The sequence below is a fragment of the Agelaius tricolor genome, unplaced genomic scaffold (genome assembly GCF_023055355.1).
Source record: "Agelaius tricolor isolate 1412-34295 unplaced genomic scaffold, bAgeTri1.0.p SCAF_11, whole genome shotgun sequence".
Lineage (NCBI taxonomy): Eukaryota > Metazoa > Chordata > Aves > Passeriformes > Icteridae > Agelaius > Agelaius tricolor.
In genome coordinates this window covers 7217367-7240215 of record NW_027269271.1, presented here as the reverse complement: position 1 = coordinate 7240215, position 22849 = coordinate 7217367, and the positions used below count along the sequence as shown (strand labels likewise).

General features: G+C 47.6%; 1 protein-coding gene across 1 annotated transcript in view; it reads left to right on the top strand.

Annotated features, from left to right (window-relative positions):
- CUNH1orf21 (chromosome unknown C1orf21 homolog) overlaps nucleotides 1-17601 on the top strand; it is a 103063-nt gene extending 85462 nt beyond the window's left edge. The window contains exons 4-6 of the mRNA XM_071435963.1: nucleotides 5797-5873; nucleotides 9547-9607; nucleotides 16825-17601. Coding sequence (XP_071292064.1) covers nucleotides 5797-5873; nucleotides 9547-9607; nucleotides 16825-16863 — 177 coding nt within the window. The 3' untranslated portion in view covers nucleotides 16864-17601. The remainder of the gene's footprint in view (nucleotides 1-5796; nucleotides 5874-9546; nucleotides 9608-16824) is intronic.
- Nucleotides 17602-22849: the final 5248 nt, after the last annotated feature.

Genomic DNA, 22849 nt, shown 5'->3' with positions numbered 1-22849 from the left:
TGTGTGACCTGAGACTTCATGCACCTTTGGAGACAAGTGCTCTGGCTTTATTTATCTCTACTATGCTCATTTTCTTATCCTGGCTGACCTTTTGGAGTGCTGTGGAGGCTGAAGGAATCAGAAAACCCTGATTGTCAGGGCAGCATAATCCTTATATTTCACAACAGAGGCATTTCACCAGTGATTACTCCTCTTGTTTTCTCTAAGGGACACCTTGAAGTCTATCAGTCTGTGTGCAGAAAGGAACTTGGAGATAGAAATCCAGATTTTATTTTTCTAGACCTTAGTGTCCCAAGCTATAAAGAACCCCAAGGATTCACCCATGTGGGTTGATAAAAGCTCAGAGCTCTGAAAGGGATCAGGATGGCAAGATGGCAGGGAAGAGTTTCCCTGCAGGATTTATTGGTAGGACTTATTTATCATTTATGTGCCTTATTTGTAATTTCATCTGTTTACCTGCCCTAATTTCCTGTCTTCAGGCCAGCTGCTGCTCCCATGTCTGCTTTTCACACAAAGCCCTGGTGTTTGGCTGCTGCTCGACAGAATTAACTGGAATTACTGTAACTAATTAGCCCAGACTTTCTAATATTGCCTGGGAGAAAAGATGATGGGATGCTTAGAAAGTTGTAGTCATTAGATTTAGTAAATACCTGCTCTGTGAAAACGCTTCAGTGCTGGGAATTGCCCTCCTTTTTTTATCTCCTGCTCTTCAGTGATGTCCTCCATCAAAGCTCAAAGGCCACTGACTTGGGCTGAGGGTGAGCTATATTTAGGTACTGGAGGAGAAGTCCTGGAACTCATTCCAGAGGGAGCTTTTTCCTTCATCTTCCTTTGTTTTCTTCTTTATTTTTCCCCCTGATTTTATATTTTTGGCTGGATTTTTCTGATTTTTGAGCTCTTGCAGCTCGAGTTGAGTGTAAAGGGCATGTTAGATGTTCTTCTGAAAATAATCCCTTCACAGTTTTTAACATCTCAAAAGCATTTAAAAATAATTATCCATGTGTTACTGCCCCACTCACTGTGTGTGCCCCTCTGCATGACTGGTAAATAAACACTGAAAGCATCATTCCCTATCTTCTCAGCAGTGGAGGCCTTTTGGTGGGCTGCAGGAAGCTGCTCAGGATTTACACATTTCTCTTTTTTTTTACCTGTTTTTATCCCATTTTGAGTAATGGTTTGGGGGTTTTTTTTGGGCTTTACGAACCCTGCTTTTCCATATTGCATTCCAGGAGCTGGAGTTCCTACAGTTCCTACAGCAGAATTTCCCAGCAGTTTCCCTGGGAAGGAGGAGCTCCATTAAGTGGCTGGTTTCAGGATGAGGTCTGCCCTCTGGAACACGTTTTGGATCCCTCATGAAAGCACAGGAATTTTCCCTGCCAAGCCTGGGTTGCACTCCCTGTGTCAGTGCAGACTCACTGCGTGATGCTGGCTGGGTTTGCAGAATCAGGATTTTTTCCTAAAATGAATGCCAGGCACTGTGTCTGCTGCTGCATTCCTGAATGGCCTCACTCTCCTCCACTGCTGCTTGGGGATAAAACTCAACAAACCTACTCAAAAGTGGGTTTTCCCAGGCTCTGATTACACTTTATCACAGAACTAAAGGCTGGAGGAGGTTGAAAGAGACCTCTGGATGTCATCTGGTCCAGCCCCATGACTCAGGCAGGGCTATCTGGAACCTCCTGCCCAGGGTCCAGTCCAGACAGCTTTTAGACATCTCCAAGGGGTGGGGCAGCCCTTCATGCTGGGCTGAGGAGATCCTGACCTGACACAGCAAGAGTATTTAATAAAACATTCTGTGTCAGACACCCTCCTGGACTGGATGCCTGTACACATTCTGGCAGGGCTAATGTGATTCCTCTGATGAAATTGCATCCAAGAATAATCTCCTTTCACTAGTATCTGAGATTTTTCTGTATTTGATTTGCCCCTTCATTATAAAGTTACCCTAAATAAGTGGTTTTGCTTCCAGGTAGGTAGAGGAAAGCAGAGAGGCTCTCATCCTGGCAAAGGATAGCACAAAAAATGAGTCCTCAAGTACATATAAAGCAAGGAAACTTGAGTAAATCTCATGGGTCAGTGCTTCTCCCTTGTTCATCCTGATGGATGCAGACAGCCCATGTGAGATATTACTGCCTGAGCCTGGTGCTCATGACTGAGTGAGGTTAAAAAGTGCTGGGCTGGCATATTGAAATTTTACATCTCATCATTCAGTCCGTTTCTAACTGATGCATTGGTTCCTCCTTTTCAAATACAATTATTGTTAAGAGTATTTTATGGTATAAAAAGAAAGCAAATGCTTCATTTTTCCTCTAACTGACTTCAATGATGATTTGCTCAGGTCTAGAAAGCAGCTAAAGGTGCTGTTGGCTCCTTTGAAGGAAAGTGTCATCTTGATATAAATCAGGAATATTATTTTACAAGGACTGTTAGCAGCTTACCTGAGTCAATCTGTGGCAGCCTTATGAAGAAAAGCAAAATACTTCAAATGAAGTTCACATGTCTCTAGAAATGGGCTCAGCAGAGGGGAGGCATCAAGGGAAATGTTGACAGATATTTAATTATAATGGCAGTAGTGGCTGTTGCTGTGTTAATAGCATCTGGCAACAGAGTCACTGCCATCTGTTAGTGCCCTGAAATCCTGGAGATGGTGCATCCTTTATGGAGGAATTAACAATAATTAACAAATCTATCACATGAAATCACCTTGATTGGATGACAGCCCTACCTTGATAATGATTAATTGCAAAATAATGTGGAATAAAATGTCCACTATTCTCCTTTTTTGCTACTGCTGCTGCTCTACAAATGCAGCATGCTGGGGGATTTCCTTTCAAGCCTGTGGTGTGAGGCAGCATTTTCTGCATTTATTGTAAATAATCCTTATAAGCACAGCTAGATTAAAACCAAGCTTCTGCATATTCATTTCAGTTTGCAATAGATTAGGTCTCAAAAACCAGTTATGGTTCTTTTGGTGCATGGTAACTTACTTAATGTTAAACAAGGGAGAAAATGGTAACTTACTTAATGTTAAATAAGGGAGAAAATGAGGTTGGACTGCCAGAAGTGACCCTTCAGCCAAAGTCAAGTCAGTCTGGAAGAACAATCTGACTGCATTAAAGCATTTCAAGGTGTTTTTGTTAGCTCATTATTAGAAGCCAAGCCATTAATTTCTGATGAGTCAGTTTGTCTTCAGAGCAATGAACAAAAAATACTGTATTTGTTTGCATTTGGAAGAATTATTTTTGAATATCTATTCTTATCCAAGCCAATATTTCCATCAGTGCTGTTATGAAATATCACTGCTGTAAATAAGAGTTACAAATAAAGCAGTGAGCCAATCTGAGACCTGCTTGGGTTTTATTTTTCTCTTAACTCTTCCTTTTCTGTCTGTTCCTGCTGAGCAACAGATGGAGAAGGTAACATACTCTTTGCTTAAATAGGAGAATTGTAATAGATAATTGAGGTGTGGTAATTAACAGGAACAATAGGAGGGAAAGAGTAAACTCTGGAATCTTGAAGTCAACTAAACAGGAATTTTATTTCTCTTTTCCCAAGTGTGTCAGTTAATATTCTGAATATTGCTCTGGGACCCACAGTGAGTAGGCAACCTATACTTTTCTTGTGTCTTTCTGTTTGTTGCTAAGTGCCAGAAGTTTCTTTAGGCTGGGATTTGGACTGACTCCAGCTCCTGACAGAGCTGCACTGACACCAAACCACCAGCAGAGATGTGGAAAGCTGAGTTTGTGCTGCCTTGATTTATCACAGCTTCCAACACAGGAGCTGTAGATCAGAGTCTTCCCTTCCCCTTCCTGTCCCATGGGGTAGATCTGAGCATAAAGGCTCAGGAGGCTGGGGTTCAGCTGATTTATGGCTGTGTTCTCTTCTCCATGAGACCCATGCCCCTCTTTTTGTTCTGCTCTGACAGCCATGTGAGTCAGACATGAGCTCATGGGTTGTGTGTTTGTGTACATACCAGTGTTCATCACACACAACATGTACATGTCACACCCTCCTAGCACTGCTGAGATTGGAAGATGCTTTGAAAAAAGGGATTTTGTTTTTTGTTCTGCTGCTCTGGCGTGATATCACAGGATCCTGAGCAGGCAGTGGCTGGTGGGGTGTAGCAAACACTGACACCCTTGTTAAGGCTTGGAAGAAGGGCTTGTTTCTCTCTCACTGCTATTTTCATGCAAGGCACTGTTCCCTGGTTAGGAGGATTAGAAGATATGCATTAAACAGTGTTAAATATGCTGAGGCAGTTGATGTTTACAGCCCTTGTAGAATTATTCATTAAAATATTAACTGCTAGACAGCCTCCTTTTTTTTTTTTTTTAATTCAGTGATTTTAGTAGCCCTTTCCAAAATCTTGTGTGATTCAGACATTCAAAGACTAAATAAAGCTAAATAAAACCACCAAAATTACCCACAAAAACACTGATTCTTGGGTTTATGTTTCTTAAATTGCCATGGGTGTGACGTGCCTAAGGAATACAGAGGGATTTGTGGAGCGGGTGAGCTCTAAGATTTGATTCAGACCTCTCCCATCTGCAGCAGCAGCTTTCCCTACCACATGGCACTGGGAAGATCTGGAAGGGCTGTATCCCTCTGAAGGATTTTGGAGATAATGGATAGGTGTTTGCACTAAGTTTTGGGTTACAGAAGCTCATGACATGATGAGAAGGTCTTGCCAAGCAGTGATGCCTCTCAACTCTCCCCTCCCAGGCCTTTTTAAAAGTGTGTTTAATGGTTCTGGTCCTCTGCAAAGGACAGGGTTGTGTTTTTGTCTATAAACACAGACTGGTTTGTCTTGGAAGGAACATAAAGAGATCATCCAGTGCCACCCCTGCCATGGGCAGGGACACCTTCCACTGTCCCAGGTTGCTCCAAGCCCCATCCAGCCTGGCCTTGGGCACTGCCAGGGATCCAGGGGCAGCCACAGCTGCTCTGGGCACCCTGTGCCAGGGCCTGCCCACCCTCACAGGGAACAATTCCTTCCCAATATCCCATCTGACCCTGCCCTCTGGCAGTGGGAAGCCATTTCCCCTTGTCTTTTCCCTCCACCCCTTGTCCCAGGTCCCTCTCCAGCTCTCCTGGATCCCCTTTTGGCACTGGAAAAGGCTGTAAGGTCTCCCTGGAGCCTTCTCCAGGTGAACTCCCCCAGCTCTCCCAGCCTGGCTCCAGAGCAGAGGGGCTCCAGCCCTTGGCACATCTCTGTGGCCTTCTCTGGACTCTCTCCAGCAGTCCCACATCCTTATTTTTGGGATCTTCAGAAGTGATTTGCTTCCTTGGGCCCCCTGTGCCCAGTTTCGTGGCTGAGCAGTTGCTGCTCTTCCCCAGCACATCTGACAGTGCTTCCTCCTGCAGACATTCCCTGATGCTGATGTTTCCCCACTCTGCTCTGAGCCAGCCTGGGGTGCTGGCTGACTCTGGGACTGCCTTCCCAGTGCTCTGCCTTGCTCTGGGGGAGGTGGAGCCTGGTGTTGGTATGGATTTATATGAGCACCCCCCCATTCTCCATGGACCGCTGGAGAGTTACCGGCCAGCCTGGAGTTTGATCCCTGGATTTCATCCAGTGACCCAGAGGCAATTCCACATGCCACTGAGCCCAGGGCGTTTAAAAATTGCCCACCTGGGGTCATTTCATCTCTTGTGTTACCTCTAATTTCATTTTTGCTGAGCTTTTCTCATTCAGCTGGGCCTGGACCCAGCCGAGTGTGACACCCTGATGACAAGTGCCTGTCACCTTTGTGTGCTTCATAAATACTGATGCTGTTGTGTGCTCTTTCTGTGTTTCAGGAAAAAAGTGCCAGTTCAAATTCAAGACTTAAATCTAATAAAGAGATCCCAGGATTAGTACATCAACCCAGAGCAAAGTAAGTTCAATTTTTGTTGTTTAAATCATAATAAAAATAAATACAGGCAGTGTCTGTGAGGTTCACAATTACTGCCTAGGCAAAGACCAAATGACCCAGCAGCCCTAAAGTCATGCAAAGTACTAGAGGTAAGATCACCTGTGTCCCAAGGATGGGAAAGTATCCTCTCCTTTGCACAGCAAAGATGCAGGACTTGAAAAAAGGTGAGATGCATCCCATTGTGCCCAAGAGAAGACCCTGTGCTGTTTCTCAGCTTTCTATACAACTTACACAGAACAAACTTCTCTACATCCACTAGTGTTCCTAAATACAGCTGGGTCAGTCCCAGGGAGGTTTTTGCTAGCTCCTGGTGTAGATTAGCAGCTGTTCTGGATGGGACTGGGAATGGTCAGGTTGTTAAAATGAACTTGTTCTGTAGCTGCTTGGTTGGCAATTCAATGCCCATGCTCTGCCTGGGGTCAGTGTTACATGAAATATTTGCCTCCTGTGGCAGAGCTGGTTATTGATAGTAATAACTCATTTCTTTTCTAACTCAGTGTTACATTTTAATCACTAATTGGCTGAGGAATAACTGATTACACAGAGCCACATCCTGGGTTTGTGAAGAACAAGTGATAAAGGTTTGTGATTTGGGTTTTGGACACCAGTGGAAATGCTGTTCCTTGTGCCCAGCCCTTAGGGCACTTACCAACCTAAACTTGCTGCCTCTCAAGTGCCTTGAAAACGATTTCAAGTCTGGAAGCTTCAGTTATTTCCTAATCAGCTGACAGTGTAACTCAGCCTCTTTTCAAAAGTGCTTTGGATGTAATTGCAAAGAAATTCATGGTAGGGAGGTGGAGGTAGAAGCACTCTTCAGCAAAGCTGGGCTTCATTATTGTGGCTCAGGGTCAGAAATGTATTTAAGATGCTCTAACATGAGGTTAATTACTCTGGGATAAAAAAGAGCTGTTCTTTTGTTGGGTCATCTTTTGGTACAGCCACAGCAGAGGAATTGCATGGGGCCATGGCTTCAATTCCTTCATAAAACTCTAGTATGAAAAGTCCCTGCAGAAATCAGAACTGACCAAAAAGCCTATTTTTTACATTGCATTGACAGAGATAAATATTTCTGTCACAGACCTGCAAAAATAAGGAAACTCCCAGAGAGGTGCAGAATGTGACATAAGGTTGTTGGGTAGATCCTCCAGTGTTTGCCCAAGGCTCTGCTTTTTGCCCAACCTACCACAGCATTTCTGTTTAGTAATAAAGTGGCCACATGTTTGAGTTGCTAATTGCCAAGTCAGCAAACAGCTGTCATAATGTACGATTTCTATTTTAAGGTTTATCATCTAAAAGCCATGACATTTTTGACTGCAGGGTGGGGTGGCATTGGGTGGGAAAGATCCACTCAGCTGGAAGAGCAGAGATTAATGGATAGATCATGAGATGCATCTTATAATACTGTTCTGGTACAATGGATGTTACTTCTAAACAACACATGGACTAAGTACCAAATTATAAATTTGGTAATTAACAATTCTTTTACAATATTTTGCTGTCAGCTGAAGAGTAAGATTGTGAGGGCTCTTCCCCCTGCAGGAGGATTTGGATTTTTCCATCCAGAGTCCTGGACTTTAAAACCAGGGGATGTAGGGAGCCAGCAGTAGCTTTATGGGGGTCCCTGGCAGAGGGAGAAGGGTTGGTCCTTCCTCTTCACACCCAGTCCTGGTACCTGCCACACCTCCAGGGCTTCCCCTGCCCTCTGCTCTGACCTCACAGGTATTTGCTCTGTCTGTTCATTTCCAAACTCACCCCCTGACACCTTGAATGATCAAACACAGCCACCAAGCACCCTGGGACAAGTTCATAACTCAGGGAGTGACAGCAGCCTGAAGCATCAAGGGAAAGTGGTTATTTCAGACCACTTTTACCCTGCCAAATCACAAACTCTCAGAATGGGTTGGCACATGAAAAATCAGCTAATCCAGCCTCCCTGCCATAGGCAGGGACACCTTCCACTGGAGCAGGTCTGTAGGATTATCCTGTGGGAATTCTCAGGAATATGACTGAAAATACATACACAATGCTCCTTTTTTCCCCTGCCTTCTTTTAGTTCTCGTACAAATTATGGCTGGGGTGAGTCACTACAGTATTATCTCATTTTATTAGGGAACTGGATTTATGATGTTGTAAAGGCAAGACTATTTTTCAAGCACTTGCCTACTCAAAAGGGGCTGCACTGCCCTAAAATCTCTCTGCAAGGCACCTGAATGTGCAGATGATGGGGTCAGCTGTCCCAGAAAAAGCATCTCTTCCCTATCTGAGGAGGAGGTGGGAACCTGAGGAACAGGCAGACAGCTGGGGACAGGAACTCCCTCAACCACTGAAAGGTGAATTGTTCCTGCTCCTGAATCACCAGCTTTAGGTTTTAATGCCATTTCTGAGCCCTGTGGTGTGAACTGAGCTCCATTTATGTCCCACATAAGCAGATCTTTGTATACGTTCAGCCCATAGCAGGGAGGGCTCAATGCTGAGCTTTGTGGGGAAGTGCAGCCCGTTGTTGGGCACTTAGGGAGAGCATGAACTCATTACAGCTGAAAGGATCACTCTGAGGAAGAGGGGATGGGTGGGAATTCAGCAGGCCAAGCCAGCTCTGTGTGCTGGGGAGCAGCTCCAAGAGCTGTGTGTCCTTCTGACCGTTTGGCATCATTGTCACCGCTGGCTCCGGTCCCCATCCTCCCCTTCTGCATCTTTTTGTGCTGCACATGGAGTCCCTGGCACATTTCCCCAGCTGCCTGGCAGCCCAGTGCTCCTCCCAGAGCTGGTCCAGAGGATGCTCCAGCCTCACCTTCCTGGAGGGGTTTGGCTCCTGTAGGAGGGAGGCTCTAACCATCCCCTGGCATAGATAAACACCCCAAAAAACCATAAACATCTGCTCCATAAATAAACACCTGCCATCCATCCTCACCCTTGTCTCCTCATCCTTTCTGGATTTTTAGCTTGCAAGTTCCCCATGAGGAAGGACCTGTGGTCTTGTGTGACCATCAGCATTTTATGGACCATGAAAAAGAGTGTTTTACTAATGCACAATCATGTCACTGAGCCTCTTGGTGCTGAAGAATTGAAGTTGAAGGGTCTGGAGCACCAGGAGTGTCTGAGGGAGCTGGGAAAGGGGCTCAGCCTGGAGAAAAGGAGGCTCAGGGGGGCCCTTGTGGCTCTGCACAGCTCCTGACAGGAGGCTGTAGCATTTGTCAGTCCCTTCTCCCCCATTACAAGTGGCAGGACAAGAGGACAGACATGTTGTGGGTGTCTCATTCTGTGCTGGTGAGGCTGGCAGTCCTGGAAAAGCTCCTGTCCTGAAGGAGAGGGGTCACTCTCCCTCTCAGAGGGACAGGTACTGTGCTATCAGCTCCCTGCAGTCTGCCTGGAAAAGGGAACAGTCTCCTCTGGGTGCATGAGGATCCCAGATACCACCCCAAATGTTGCACATGTGCACAGAACTAAATGCAGTAATTTTTCATGGGCAAACAAAAAACAGAGGGGAAAAGATTAAAAGTTGGCATGGTAGATGAAAGCATAAAGTGATTTGTTTTTGACAGTGGTGGAAGCTGACAGTTGGGCCCCCCAAAAACCCTGGGCTGTTCTATAATGGAGGAAATCCTGTTGGTATTGATACTGTTCCTTTGCCTTCCAGCATGCACATCTCTGAAAGCCAACAAGAATTCTTCAGAATGCTTGATGAAAAAATTGAAAAGGTAAGGCACAGTATTGTGAGCATCCAGTGTCCCTCAGGGGTGGCACAGCTGCATGGGCAGGACAGTGCCCTGCTGCTGCAGCTCTCTGTGTCCTCCATGATTTGGAGGGGTCTGGCCCAAGATTTCCCTTCCAGCTCCTCGGTTGGATAGCTCAAGTGCAAAGAAGACCAGGAAGGTGAAGAGTTTGCAGGGGAGAATCCTTTGTTTGGGGGGAATGTCACCAGTCTGGGATTCATGGCAGGCTAACTCAGGTGTTCAGGACATACATGCTGGGTAAAAGTGGGATTTTCCATCGTTGCTGATTTGATCTTTGATCTCACTGGGAGACAGCTGGAGTGTTAATGCTGTAGTAGCTGGGATAGCCCAGGAATTCTTGCTGAACCTCCTCGAAACAGCCACTGGCTCCAAGGGATGGTGTGGCTGTGAGTGTTCCCCAGGGCTGTGCCAGTGAAATAATGGTGCTGGAGGTGTTTGGAAGAAGAGGATGAATAATTCTTTGCATATCTCAGCTGTCCTGAGAGCAGCTGCTGTGTGTTTCAGAAAGCTTTTAAATGGCACGCTTGGCTTCTTTGTGAGACAGCAGTGAAGGAGCTGCAGCACAGCTCATACTGGGAGTGTGAGGGAGGGAGATGGGGGAGCTGATGTTCACACAGCAATTTACTCTTCACACTGCCTGTTTGGGAGCTGTGCATCTTGTTTAAATACTTTGTATTAAATATTTGCTTCCTCAGTAGCAGTACACTGGGGAACTAATTTGTTCAGAGTACAGTACACTGAGTACCAGTTTGTACTCCCAGTTTCAGACTGGATATTTCAGACTGGATTCCTTTATGGAAAGGGAAGTCAGACACTGGGACAGGCTTCCCAGAGAGCTGCTGGATGCCCCAGGCCTGTCAGTGTTTGAGACATTTGGACAATGCCCTTAACAACACACTGTAATTTCTGGTCAGCCCTGAAGTGCTCAGGCAGTTGATGATTGTAGGTCCCCTCCAAGTGAAATACTTCTAGTCTAGTCTAGTCTATTCTTCTGCTCTTTTCTGTTTGTTCTATTAAGTTGTCATGTTGGGTTGCAGAGTAGAATGGAGATTTTTACTTGCATGGCTCTCAACTTGTGCCTTTTTTGCCAGCACTCCTGGTCCCAGGAGTCAGAGTGCTCCAGTGGGTGCATCTTGTATTTGTCCCAAGGAACACATTTGTTACTTTCCTCTTAAAGAATAAAAATTATAAAAACAAAAAAGGCATAAAAGGGGAAGAGTAAAAGTGAGGAGTTCATAGATTCCTGAGAAGAATATTTCTGTACCCAGTGTTGCACCGGGGTAAGATTTTATGTAACCTAATGCATTTAAAATGAGAATTTCTACATATCCATAATACAGCTATATCTCCTTTGAATAAATGCATTCACCCTATGAATATTCAGACTGCTTTTCCTGGACATCATCACCTGCCAGAAGGTTGAGAATCTCCAGTGAAATGGATTTTCCAAAGATGTATCTTATCTGCAGACCAGACAATGCCATCAGGCTGTATCTAATTATGAATTTTGGTTAATTTTTGTTCCTGAGGTCAGGGCAGTAACACCCTCATTCCCCAGCTGCCACACTGAGGTGCAGCTGACCCTGTCTCCTGTGCTTGGAGCTGTTTGCATCCTCTTTGAGCTGTTCCCAGGTGCTCTCCAGGGCTAATTTATCTTGGGGATAATTTATCCTGGGGATCAGGAGATTGTCTGTTCAGAGGAAATCCACAGTTTATCTGTCAAAGAGACCAAGTTGCTGACAGCTGATGGGATTGGCAGGAGTTAATGTGTAGCTGAATGTGGGATTTGTGTTCCCTGGGGACCTCCTGTGCCTGAGGAAATAATCTTCATTAGAGAACTTTTGGGGTTTTTAATTCATCTTTGCTCAGAACGCATTTTTTTCCTAGGCGTTGTCACAAATGCCAAAAAAGATTGGGAAATATAAGGGGCTTTGTTTGATCCTTAAATAGCATTTTCAGTCCCTTCTGCAGGGAGATGGAGGAAGGACAGCAGCCAGACATTGAGCAGGATTGTGTCAGTGGCAGCTGGAAAGGTCTGTGGAGGTGTGGGGGGTGTTGCCTGTGCCTGGTGAGGTCCCAAACCTTGTGGTGTTCCCATGGTTACCAGGGCTGTTGGATGTGTGATGGAGACTCCAGTCAGGAGCAAAACACCCTCAGCTCCACTGGGATCCCCCAGGGTCACCAAACCCAAGTGCCCAGCAGCAGCTCTGACCCGTGAGCATTGGGCAGGAGCATTGATTGCATGGGGGCTTGGAGCTGGCACAGCCACTCTGTGGAATAAAACTCCTGCAGCCAGGGTGGGAAATGGAAAGAACACGGGCTGGTGTTCTGTCAGCTGCACACAGGAAGTGTTGGTGAGCCCTGGAGATCAAAGAAAGCCTTATTGAAACAGTCTGGAGAGCTTCTGCCCCCAGTAGAGCATTCCTGGCTGCCCCTCAAAGCTCCACTGCCTCCTGCAAATGTCACCCGAAGGTAAAAAACAGAATGTCATGAAGCATGGAGCTGCTGTCTACCAAAATTCAGTGTCAAAACACTGTGAGTCGTTCAGAGGGGGACATCTGCTCTGTCTCTGAGTGAGTCTGTCCCTGCTTCAGGAGCTGGGGCTGAGCTGGCACCAACAGAGCTGCCTGTGGTGGTGGTAATGCCACTCAAAGGGTTTGCTGGAAGGAGGAAATACTGGGATGAGGGCTGGGGTGGGACTGGCTGAGAATGTGGAAGCCAGCCTCCAATGTAGGCTTGGATATTGGTTCTGCTGGAGTCAGCCCAGTCCTTTCAGAAATAGGAGAATTTGAGGTAAAAATACTCCCAAATTCTCATCAGAATTCTGATGAGAAGCCAGGGTTAGAGGTTGGATGGGAGCAGCTGGAGAGGGCTGAGCAGTGGACAGCACAAGAAGCTGTAGTTACTGTTGTAGGTGTAGTTAGAATATCCTGAGCTGGCAGAGACCCACAGGGAGCACGGAGTCCAGCTCACAGGACAAGCCCAAGGATCCCACCACGTGCCTGAAAACCTTGTCCAAACTCTTTCTGACCTGTGGCAGAGCATGGAGAGGAGGGCAGAGGGGAGCACCAGAGAGCTGAGTGCAGCACAAGGCCCTGAGTGGTGGCAGAGCAGGCTCAGAGATGTTCCCAACATCTGGCAGCAGCTGCAGCCAGTCCTCCTGGGGCTTCCCACTCACTGAGGTTATTGGCAGTAGAGTCACAGGCTTTGCTTTGGGAGACAAAAAGCACCTGTGTTCCAGAGTTCAGGGGGAAATGGAACAGAGACAGGCAGTGGGAAGGAGGCAGCTCATCTGCTGTCAGCATTATCATCATTTATTGAAAATTAGCCTGAAATCACAGAAATATATTCCAGTGGAGGATGAGCAACAGGTAATAGCAGCAATTAAGCTTGAGGAGAGCATTCCCTGGAGTAAATGAGAAAGATGTGGGTCAGGAGTACAAGTGATTTGCTTGACCTGAGAGATGAAGGCAGAAATACACAGAAATGTGGCTTTGGAGAGCAGAGAAGGAGGCAGAGAGTGACTGAACAGTCCTCCTAAAGGGAACTCTGCTGGATAAATCTGAGATCTGCTGTGCCCAGCAGAGGAGAAATGGGCTCCACTGGCTGCAGCTGGGACTGGGACAATCACTGCACTCCTGTGGTGGGATAAATCTGCTTTTGAACGATCAGCTATGATTCAGGAGATAGAAACATGTCCTGGTATCAGGCCATTTGTGTTGGTATTCAGGCAAGTAAATGAATGACCTGGGTTCTCTCCTGGGTCAGCTTGGTCTTGAGCACCAGCACTGTGTTGGGGTGGTGTGCAGGGATTTCTGCACCAATCCACTCACCTGGAGCTGGTGGGAGAGCACCCATCCCGTGGGAAGGATGGCTGGCAGCAGCTCCTGCATCCCTGTTAGTGATGCTGGCCGTGGCAGCAGGGAGGGGGCACAAAGCAGCTCCCTGTATTGGATGGAGGGAAGGGAGTGCCCTGGGGAGAGGGCTGCCAGCCCCACGTTCACCAGGGCACGGGGATTAGGCTGAAACTCATTAGCAAAGTGGATTGCTCTTAATGACTCCATTGATTTTTCCCTAACAAAATGAGAACGGGACAGAAATTAGCACAGTACGCAGTGATTTAGTGCCGCCTCCCGGCATTTTCTTCCCGTCCTTTCTGAGAGCTGTAAACAAAACCAGCCTGGTGAAAAGGGTTCCCAGGGCGGGCCCCTCAAAGGGGCCACTGTGTCCCCAGACCTTCAGACCACAGGAGAAAGGGCTGATGCTGGCCCTCTCCATCTCTGCCTCCTCTTCCCTCCCACCTCTCCCTCCCTCCCTTCCTTCTCTCCCTCCCCTGCATCCCCTCCATCCTCGTCCTGCTGTCCCTCCCCTGCCTGCCCAGTCCTCAGGCACAAGGGGCCATTGAGCAGGGATGTTTATTGGCCTGTCACCCACACAATGGGGAAAAGGCCTTTTTCCTTCTCTTTTTTATTCCCTAGAAGGATATCATGAGCATTCCCTGGAGGGGCATCAGGAGGGGGGCGCTTTGCAGGTGCAGCAAGGGGAGAGAGGGGGATGAGCCCTTCTGGTTTGGGTGCAGGCAGCAGGAAAGGAACATCAGGCTGCTCTTTAATTTACCTTAAATTCACTCTCTCATTTAGAAGCACTCATGGTGTTCTGTGGACTTCTACAGAAGCTGACAGTTGTATTTTGAAACTGCAGAGGTGGGAGATGGGATTCCTCAGGGATTAGCTGGACATGGAGGCACATATTACAGTTCTCATCTTCCTCAACATAGTTCATTTACACTTTCAGTCATTGAAACTTCTCAGAAATCACAGAATTGGAAGGGACCCACAGTAATCATTGAGTCCAGCTTTTAAGTGAATGGCCCATACAGATTGACCCCACAACTTAGTCCATGGGTGGCCCATGCATTCCTGTTAGTAGCCCCCTGCTCTGTGCCTCTGGCCCTTCTGGATGCAGGAGCCTGCTCCCCCAGACAGAATTTGACTGCCAGCCATGGAACTGTAGAATCAGAGAGTGGCTTGGGTTGGAAGGGACCTTTAAAGGCCCCCTGGTCCAACCCCTGCAGTGAGCAGGGACACTTCCACTGGAGCAGGGTGGTTTCTGCCAGCTCTGAGCTGACCATTTCCCATCAGGTGTTCCCAGGCCCATCTCAAGCACTGCAGCCTCTCACTAATTGAGGGATCATCTCCTCCAGCATCTGGCAGACATCCTCTGAAACAACCCACAGGCCAAAAATGGACATTATAGAGTATTTCACTGGATTGTGGCTGAGGCTGCCTTTCCTCTGCCAGCAGGGAGTGGCAGCCCCAGGAGCACCAAGGGCACAGCCCTTGTCTTGCATTTCTGGTGCAGTGGGGAGGGCTGTGACAACAGGGCCCTTTGTTCTTTCTCTGATCTTCCTGAGCAATGCTGACCTTGTTGTTATTGACAGAAATGCATTTGGGGAGTGACATTTATACCAAAGCTCTGTTGGGCACCACTGGGACTCACAGGAGTCTGGGCATCACCTGAGCTGGCCGGGCCACCAGAAGGTGTGTGTGATGTGTCCCCATGCCCAGCAGAGTGCAGATGGAAGTGGTGTGTCTGTGCCATGGCCAGGACTGGCTCAGCACGTTGGTTTGGAGCAGTTCTTGGTGTCCATTTGAGAATTGATGCACTTGGCAGCCAGGGAGCAAACCCAGAAGCAGGAGAACAGCAGCAGGAGTAGGAGGGGAAGTGCAGGATGGCTTTTCCTCTGTCAGATTTGGGTCTGCTCCAGGCTTTAATAGCAGTGATGGCCTCCAGTGGGGAGTGCTGGGCCATGGGGCTCCCTCTTGAGCAGGTAAAGGGATGTCCTGGAAATGCTCTGAGCTCAGCCCTCAGTCACTGCTGCCTTTCACAGCTCTGAAGCCTTTTGGACAAAGCCTTCATCACCACCAGCTCAGTCTCCTGGATTTGTCCAAATGTGGTCCCTGGCCTGGAGAAAACTGAGAGATTTGAGCTTCACTGCAAAGAATTTCAGTGTTCCTTCTTTTTGAGTTACGGCTTTTAGTTCAAAAAATGTAATTTTTTTTCCCTTCTTTCTGGGTCAGTGATAGCTGAGTTGGAATTTGGGCTGATGAGTCTCTTGGGGGCTATTTTACTGTACTTAGAAAGCCCTTCTGCTCTCAGTGCTGGGCCACTGGGAGTTGTCAGAGCCCTGCACATCCTGGGTGTGGGCGCCAGCAAAGCCAGCTCTGCAGTCCCACCATTGGCACTGGCACTGCAGAGACGTTTTGGAGCCTTTGTTCCAGCTGTGCAGCCCAGCTGTGTGCCCCAAATCAACTGATCACTCCTACCAAACATCTCCCTTTTCCTGTGTCTTTCTGGCTCTCCTTCTCCAGGTGCTCAGGTGATGCACTCAGGAGCAATGGGAAATAGTCCAGAGGTGGAGATGTTGGGTCCTGCACTCGAAGCACGTTGATGGAAGATGCCCTGGGTGGCTTGTGCTGAGCAGCTCAGCTCCAGCTGGTTTTGTGCAGGGCAGCAGGGACAGGGGCTCCCACTGGTCCTTTCCTGCTGCTGTGCAGGAGCTGGGTAGGCAGGGATGGGATGTGCCTGCTCCAGGCCATCCCAAAGGGAATAAACACCCAGAGAGATGCTGCTCCACACCTGTGTTTGGGATGGGATAGCAGGCATTACATGACTGGCCTGATAAGAAATCCATGTGTGGTTGAGCTTAGGCTGAATCCCCTGTAGTACAAGCTTAATTTCAATACCAATGGCATCTTTTGCTCTGGGGTTAAACTTCTGCTGGGGTTATCAGATGAGTGATTCTTGTTCACAGCAGCTGCCTTGTGCTGCTCATAGGATTATGTGCTTTGTTGCTTTTGCCTTGGAGATTATCCTTTCACAACAAATCTCGGGGCTGTGTCCATCAAGGTGGATCTTTGCATAAAGCTGGTTTGTAAATCAGTCTGTTGGAGCCTCCCCCTGGAATTCACTATATGGGGGATGACGTTTATGAGATTAATAGTGACAGAAAGGGAAGTGTCTCCTATCCTGGTTTTCCTGCCAATTCCCTGTGTCTGAGATTTCTGCCCAGCTCTGAATTTAACCCCCCCAGGTTCAGAGACCTGCTCTCAGTAAGTGTTGCCTGGATTTATTCCTGTGTGCTTCTCCAAGTACCAACTGCCTGGCCTTTGTCCCTGCAGGGTCGTGACTACTGTTCAGAGGAGGAGGATGTCACATAGTGCCAGCTCTGCCCTCACCCCAGGAGCACCTCCAGTGTAAATAGATCCAACCCAGCCTTCTGGATACAACCTTTGGAACGTCTGCTCGAGTGAACAGCACTCCATAAACAGAAGAAGACCATTTCCACATTATATGCTCCATTCAGTTACAGTGTTTCCTAATGAACACATGAGGAATATTGCTAAGAACTCGTAAGGAACTGTTTTTGTTGCTGCTAGTTAAAACTTGTTGCAACTTCTCACTTTTTTCTGTGTCCAGATACGCAGCAAATCCTTAAAAGTTAATCCAAAAGACGTTGTTGATTTTATTGAGGCTTCTGGCCTGTTTTCTATCAGATGAGGTAGTGTTATTACCAAGCTTCCATAAGTGACCATCCAAGCATCTAAGAAACACCCCTGAGCTGTGTGTCCGTCCGTGTTGGGGCCAGAGTGCTTGTTAGTGCTGGTGATGCCAAGCTTTGGAGATGGGATGGTTTTTGCCATGGCAGGCCTTGTTTCTCAGCTGAGAAGAAGCTGAGAAACTGTTATCCATTAAAAGCATGTTATCACTGAAATACTGGAAGTGATACAGGAGCAGGAACTTGTACTTTAAGAGGAAAAAAAGTTTCATTTAAAAGGTATCTTAATCAAGGACTAAGCTTGCAGTATTGGCTTTGCTGAGCACGAATGGGAGTGTGATCACAATCATTTTGAATCTCTTTTTTTCTAAGAAAATAAACATTTTACTGTTTTTATGTATTCTTGTCTTTTACCATTCCTACAACACGATGTTTTAAGAGTCTGGGGACAAGGAAGACCAAGCCTCTCCTCTGCCTTGATGTGTCCCGTGGATCTGATCTCTTAAAGCAGCTCTGTGCCAACTGGGGGGATGTGTTGTGTGTCCTGTAGAGTTTATTTTTCCATATTAAATGGAGAGGATATTACCTTCTCAAAAGCAGATGTAATATTTTTAACAAATGCTGTCATGAGTTAAAAAAAAAAAAAGGAAAAAAATACAGTTTTTGTATTTATTATTTCAAAGAAGATTGTTACCTGTGCTGATATTTCTTCCAGCTTTGATGGCATATGTGGGCAGGGTTTGCACTGCAGCCATGGAGAAGCTTTGTCGGTGTAGTTTGCTGTCACTGTGTTGATTTCAATTGTGGGATGGGTGTGGACCAGAGTGAGGTGCATTAACAGCATCTCCTAGGGTGTGGCTGGCACTGGAGTGGGGCACTCAGCCCAAATATTGGCCATTTTTCACTAGGCTTTCTGAAATCAGATCCCTCCAAAGGATCCAAGTCCCTCAAAGATCACCTGTGACCTCTGCAGATCTCTAAGTTATTGCTGAATTTCCTGACTAAAGGTTTCCCTGAATGTGGGCTCTGAGTGGGGCTGGACAGTCCAGATTATTTAATTCCCCACCAGTTCTGTGCTGTGACTGGAATATCTCCAGAAACCCCCAGCTCCCTCTGCTGCCATCCCTGCACTGGATTTACCTCTGGATTTTGGGGATGAGCAGCGGGGACGGACCTGGCAGCTGCTCCTAAGGGCTGGGTGTGAGCCCATCCAGCAGCAGCAGCAGCAGCAGCTGGGAGGCTGCAAATCAGCTGTTTCTAAAGGTAGAAGCTCTTTCTGAGCCCTGCAGGCTCCCCAGGCTGCCTCAGTCTGAGCCCAGTGGTTGCTGTCCCAGGATTCAGACAACCCAAGAGCTCCAGCAGCTTCCCCTATAAAAGCTCAGTGTCAGGGTCCTCTATGGTGAATTCAGCTGTATCCCATTAATGGTCAAAAGCCACCAAATGTCCCTAAATCTTCCTTGAGCAGCTGCATTGGCCAGGCAGCCCCTCCCAGTATCCTAACCTCCCTGGAGACAAAGTTTCTCTGCCTCCCCCCATCCCAAGGCTGTTCCTGGGGCTGTGGCATCTCTCAGTGCTAGAGGGCCATTGTGTTTTGGGATGAATTGATGTCTCTCTTCCTGGATATGACTTTTTTCCATAATTTATGCCAGCTCTTGAGCAGGTGACTACGCTTGGGAGAGCTGAGAGATTGTGCATTTCAATTATTTAAAACACTTTAATGAATAAAGAGTGCTGGGGCTTGGTCCCACAAACCCTTCTCTGCAAAGCACTTTGGAAAAGCTTTCACAGTAGTGCAGGAGTGATGGGGTTGGGTCTGTTGTTTTGGAACATCTTGTGTGTAAATGTCCCACACAAACACCGTGTTAGACACGTTCTGGTCTTTCTTTCAGCCATCTCTTAGTTTTAATAATTCTTTTATTTAACATTTTCCTTGCTGCTGCTGCTGGCACTGGAGACCTGCGCGTCGCTGGACGTTTTGTGAGAGAGGAGAAGCAATTCCCATCTTACCTGTGCTTGTATTCCAGCCAGCAGCAGGTGCTTTAGACTTCGGGATGAGTCAAATCCTCCCTGCTGGACCTGTAGATGGCAATATTTGGGAAGGCCTGGGTAGGCTGTGGTGCTGCTGGCTGGGAGGCACTGGGGTGGGCAGGAGGAATTTGGAATTCTTCCACCTTTGCAAAACCCTGGCAGATTTTGTTAGAAGTCTAAATATATGTGGCAGCTGAAGGTCTGTAATAACACAAGCAGATTACTCAGGCTGGAAATGCATCTTTCCTTGGAGCTCTACCTCCCCATTGCTTTGCTCTGCTCAAATACATTCAGCAGTGTGAAGAGGAGGCTGGGAAGAGAAGGAGAACTTGCTCCTATCTGGTATGCTGTGCTGGGCTCTAAATGGGATTTCAAGGTTCCTCTCAAAATGCCAGGGAAGGGATTTGAGGCCCAAGCTTCTCTTCAGGAAGCTGAGGCAGCATTTCCTGAGCTCCACATTGTATTCTGGGATCTTGGAGAGAATGGTGGTGGAGGGGTTTTGCAATCAACCTTCTTACCTTGAAGTGCATTCTCCTTTGTCCAGAGCCCTTTGAGTGGTGCTGGTTTTCCTCCTTGGAGCCTGCCCCAAGCACTGGGAGGGAAACTGAGGAGCTGCTGCCCACCCCAGGCCCAGCCTTGGGCCCTGTTGTATCTCTTGTTTAATTGTTTAATTACTGGCAGTTCCATTTCACCCCCTCCCAGCCCCTTCCACCCCTCAATTAACATTGATTTCTTCCCTTGCATTCAGCCAGAGGTTTGGTTCTTTTGAATTAGGTCTCCCTGCCAGGATCCAGCAGAGCCACCTCTGTGTCCTGCCCTGCCACAAGCCCTTTGTGGCCACGGATGGGCCACCAGCTCCAGGCTGGCTCAGTGCCCCTCTCCATGCCCTGTAAACAGCAGGAGCAGCAGGGCCTCAACAATCCCAGAATTTTTTTCAGTGTGCCTCTTTCTTGGTATAACAACACCCAGGCTGGTGACTGCCCCAGAGTACAGCAGGATTTAAACTCTGGATGATGAGATGGGAGCACAGGGATCCATGAAGCACCAGGGAGTCATGTTTGAACTCTGAAGACATCGCTGTCATCGCATGAGAATGGGCCTGGAGAGAAATATTCTGTTCCCAGCTATTTTGGTTTTACCAGGTCTGTAAAACAGTAATTTCCTGTCACTTCCATTTGGAGTCATCAATGACTCAACTCCAGATCAGCCTGGCTGACACACCAGGCCTTCAGGATAGGAGAGGCTGGGTGAGGTGTGTGTCTGTCAAAGAGCAGATGTCAGATGGGCTTGGCACAAAAAGGGGTGGTTTCCAGTTCCACCATGGTGGTGGGACACTGGCACAGGGTGCCCAGAGAGGCTGTGGCTGCCCCTGGATCCCTGGGAGTGTCCCAGGCCAGGCTGGACAGGGCTTGGAGCAACCTGGGACAGTGGAAGGTGCCCCTGCCCATGCCTTGTTCCAGGTTGCCCATGGACCAAGATGATTTTTAAGGTCCCTTCCAACCCAAACCATTCTGGGATTCCATGATTATAGAACCAGTGCCCTGACTCAAGTCCTTTGTGAGCTGTTGGGTAATCTGAGCAACATCCTCTGTGTTAAAGAAGCTTTTACCTGTCTGGGGCAGCCCCAGCCCAGGGGAGAAGTAATGGCACTTGCACTCTGGAAAATCAAAAGCTTTGATCTCAGCCAAGGTCACTGTGTGGTACAGGCAATTTTTAGGGTGTTCACTGAGAAACTACAGATTTATGGCACTTCTGCCAATGTGGCTTTATGGAAGATGCTTTTGGGTCCTGGTACTGCTGACCAACTTTCCTTTTTCAGGCTGAAATCTCCCTCTGTTCAGTTTAATTCTGTAGGAGTTTGGGGAAGAGGAGACAAGAAATGCAGGGATAGCTTTGGAAGGCCACCTTATTTGCTTTGTTGTTGGGGAGATGAGACATCCAAAAAGAGTGAAAAGACCTGAGTGAAATTCCTATTATTGTTACTGTGCTGTTGAGGCAAAGGGAAAGAAGCCCCAGCTCAGGGTACTTCAAGATGGGAAAGTTGATAGAACTCAAAGATGTTCATGTCTTTGCTTTTTAAAAATTCATACAGTTTTCTTTCAATTTAGCTGCACACATCTACCCATGGCATCCAGGGAAATGCTCACTCTGAGTTTGAAGATGGGAGAGTCACCATCATCATCCTCAGGATCATCATCATCATCATCAATACATATGGGACTGTGGGACCTCCTTCACAGAAGCCAACTCCAACGCCAGCCCCATGGACACCCAGGGCAGCAAAAGGAGGAGCCTGTGAATCTTCCCCCTTGAAATGACTCCTTTTCTCCACCCTGCTGCTCTGCCATCCCAGATGGAGCCTGGCACCCTGGAGCACCCATCCTTCATCCCTGCAGAACAGCCCCTGCCAAAGCCTCCGAGGTGCGAGCTCGAAGGAAAATTTATACATTTAATTCTTTTAATCTATCTGTATATTGAATTAAATTTTGAGACAAAAAGTTCTCAAGAGCAGTTGCTGCAAGAAGCTAGAAAGCTCCATGTGGGAACAGAGCATATTCCTGGGGTTTTGGCATTCTGCTTTTGTGTCTATTAATAATCCCCCAGAGTGAGTCATATGGAGCTGCATTTATTCACTGACTCGGAGAGAGCTGCTACCCAAAATAGCAGCTCTGTAATTTTTTATGATGCTGTAATGCCAGTGCAGTGAAGATTGACATCATTTGAGGGAGATGCTCCAGCCTGGCAGCCAGAGAACCCGTGTCCAGCCCCACAAGGAACGTGGGGAGCCACGTGCTCCATTACATAAAAGCGCCGGAGAGCCAGCACGGGGCGGAGATGTCTTTTCTGTCCTCACCTGAGCATCTTTTCCCCAGATTTTTCATCTATTTTAGGCCTCTCTAAGCCTTTTTTGCTCATTTTCTTCAATCACCAGGAGCACTGGGCCAGAGGATGATGAGGAAATGGCTTTTGCTGCAGAGGGGAGCCTCAAGCACGTCTCAAACCATCAACCTGCCTGCCAGGAGCTCCATAGGGAAATCTCGAAATGCATCAAATTCAGCATCACCAGCTCATCCTTTTTCTCACCCACATTGCTGCTCTGTGTCCCTTCCTGGACCCCTGAGTGTCCCCCATGCCCAAAATCTGCCAGCTCCTTCCCAGCCCTGTGTTCCTGACTGATGGCAGCCCCAGGCAAAGGGCAGAGAAACGCTGGGGCAAGGTTTGGGCTGGGCTTTTTAAGGATCGATCTGGTTTTTGGGATTGCTTCTCATTCTCTGCCCTACACTGCTGCCATCAGGTCTGTCCTGGAGTGGCAGCCAGGGGGGCATGCAAGACATTCTGGGGTGGCCCCACTGCTCCCCAAGAACACCTCTGGGTGTACCACACAGGCTTTTTGGCACAATTCTGGCTAAAATTCCTCTGCAGGGGCCCCAGCCCATCACTCTGTGCTCTCCACCAAAGCATTAGGAAAGATGAATTTGCCAGTGCTGGGCATTAATAGCCTGGGTGAACTTTTGCAGATCAACAGTGTTTTATAGGCTCCATTCCAGCTGGAAATGTTTATTAACATTACCCTATCATGGAGCACCTGGGGAGAAAATGGAACTCCTGCCACAGCAGCT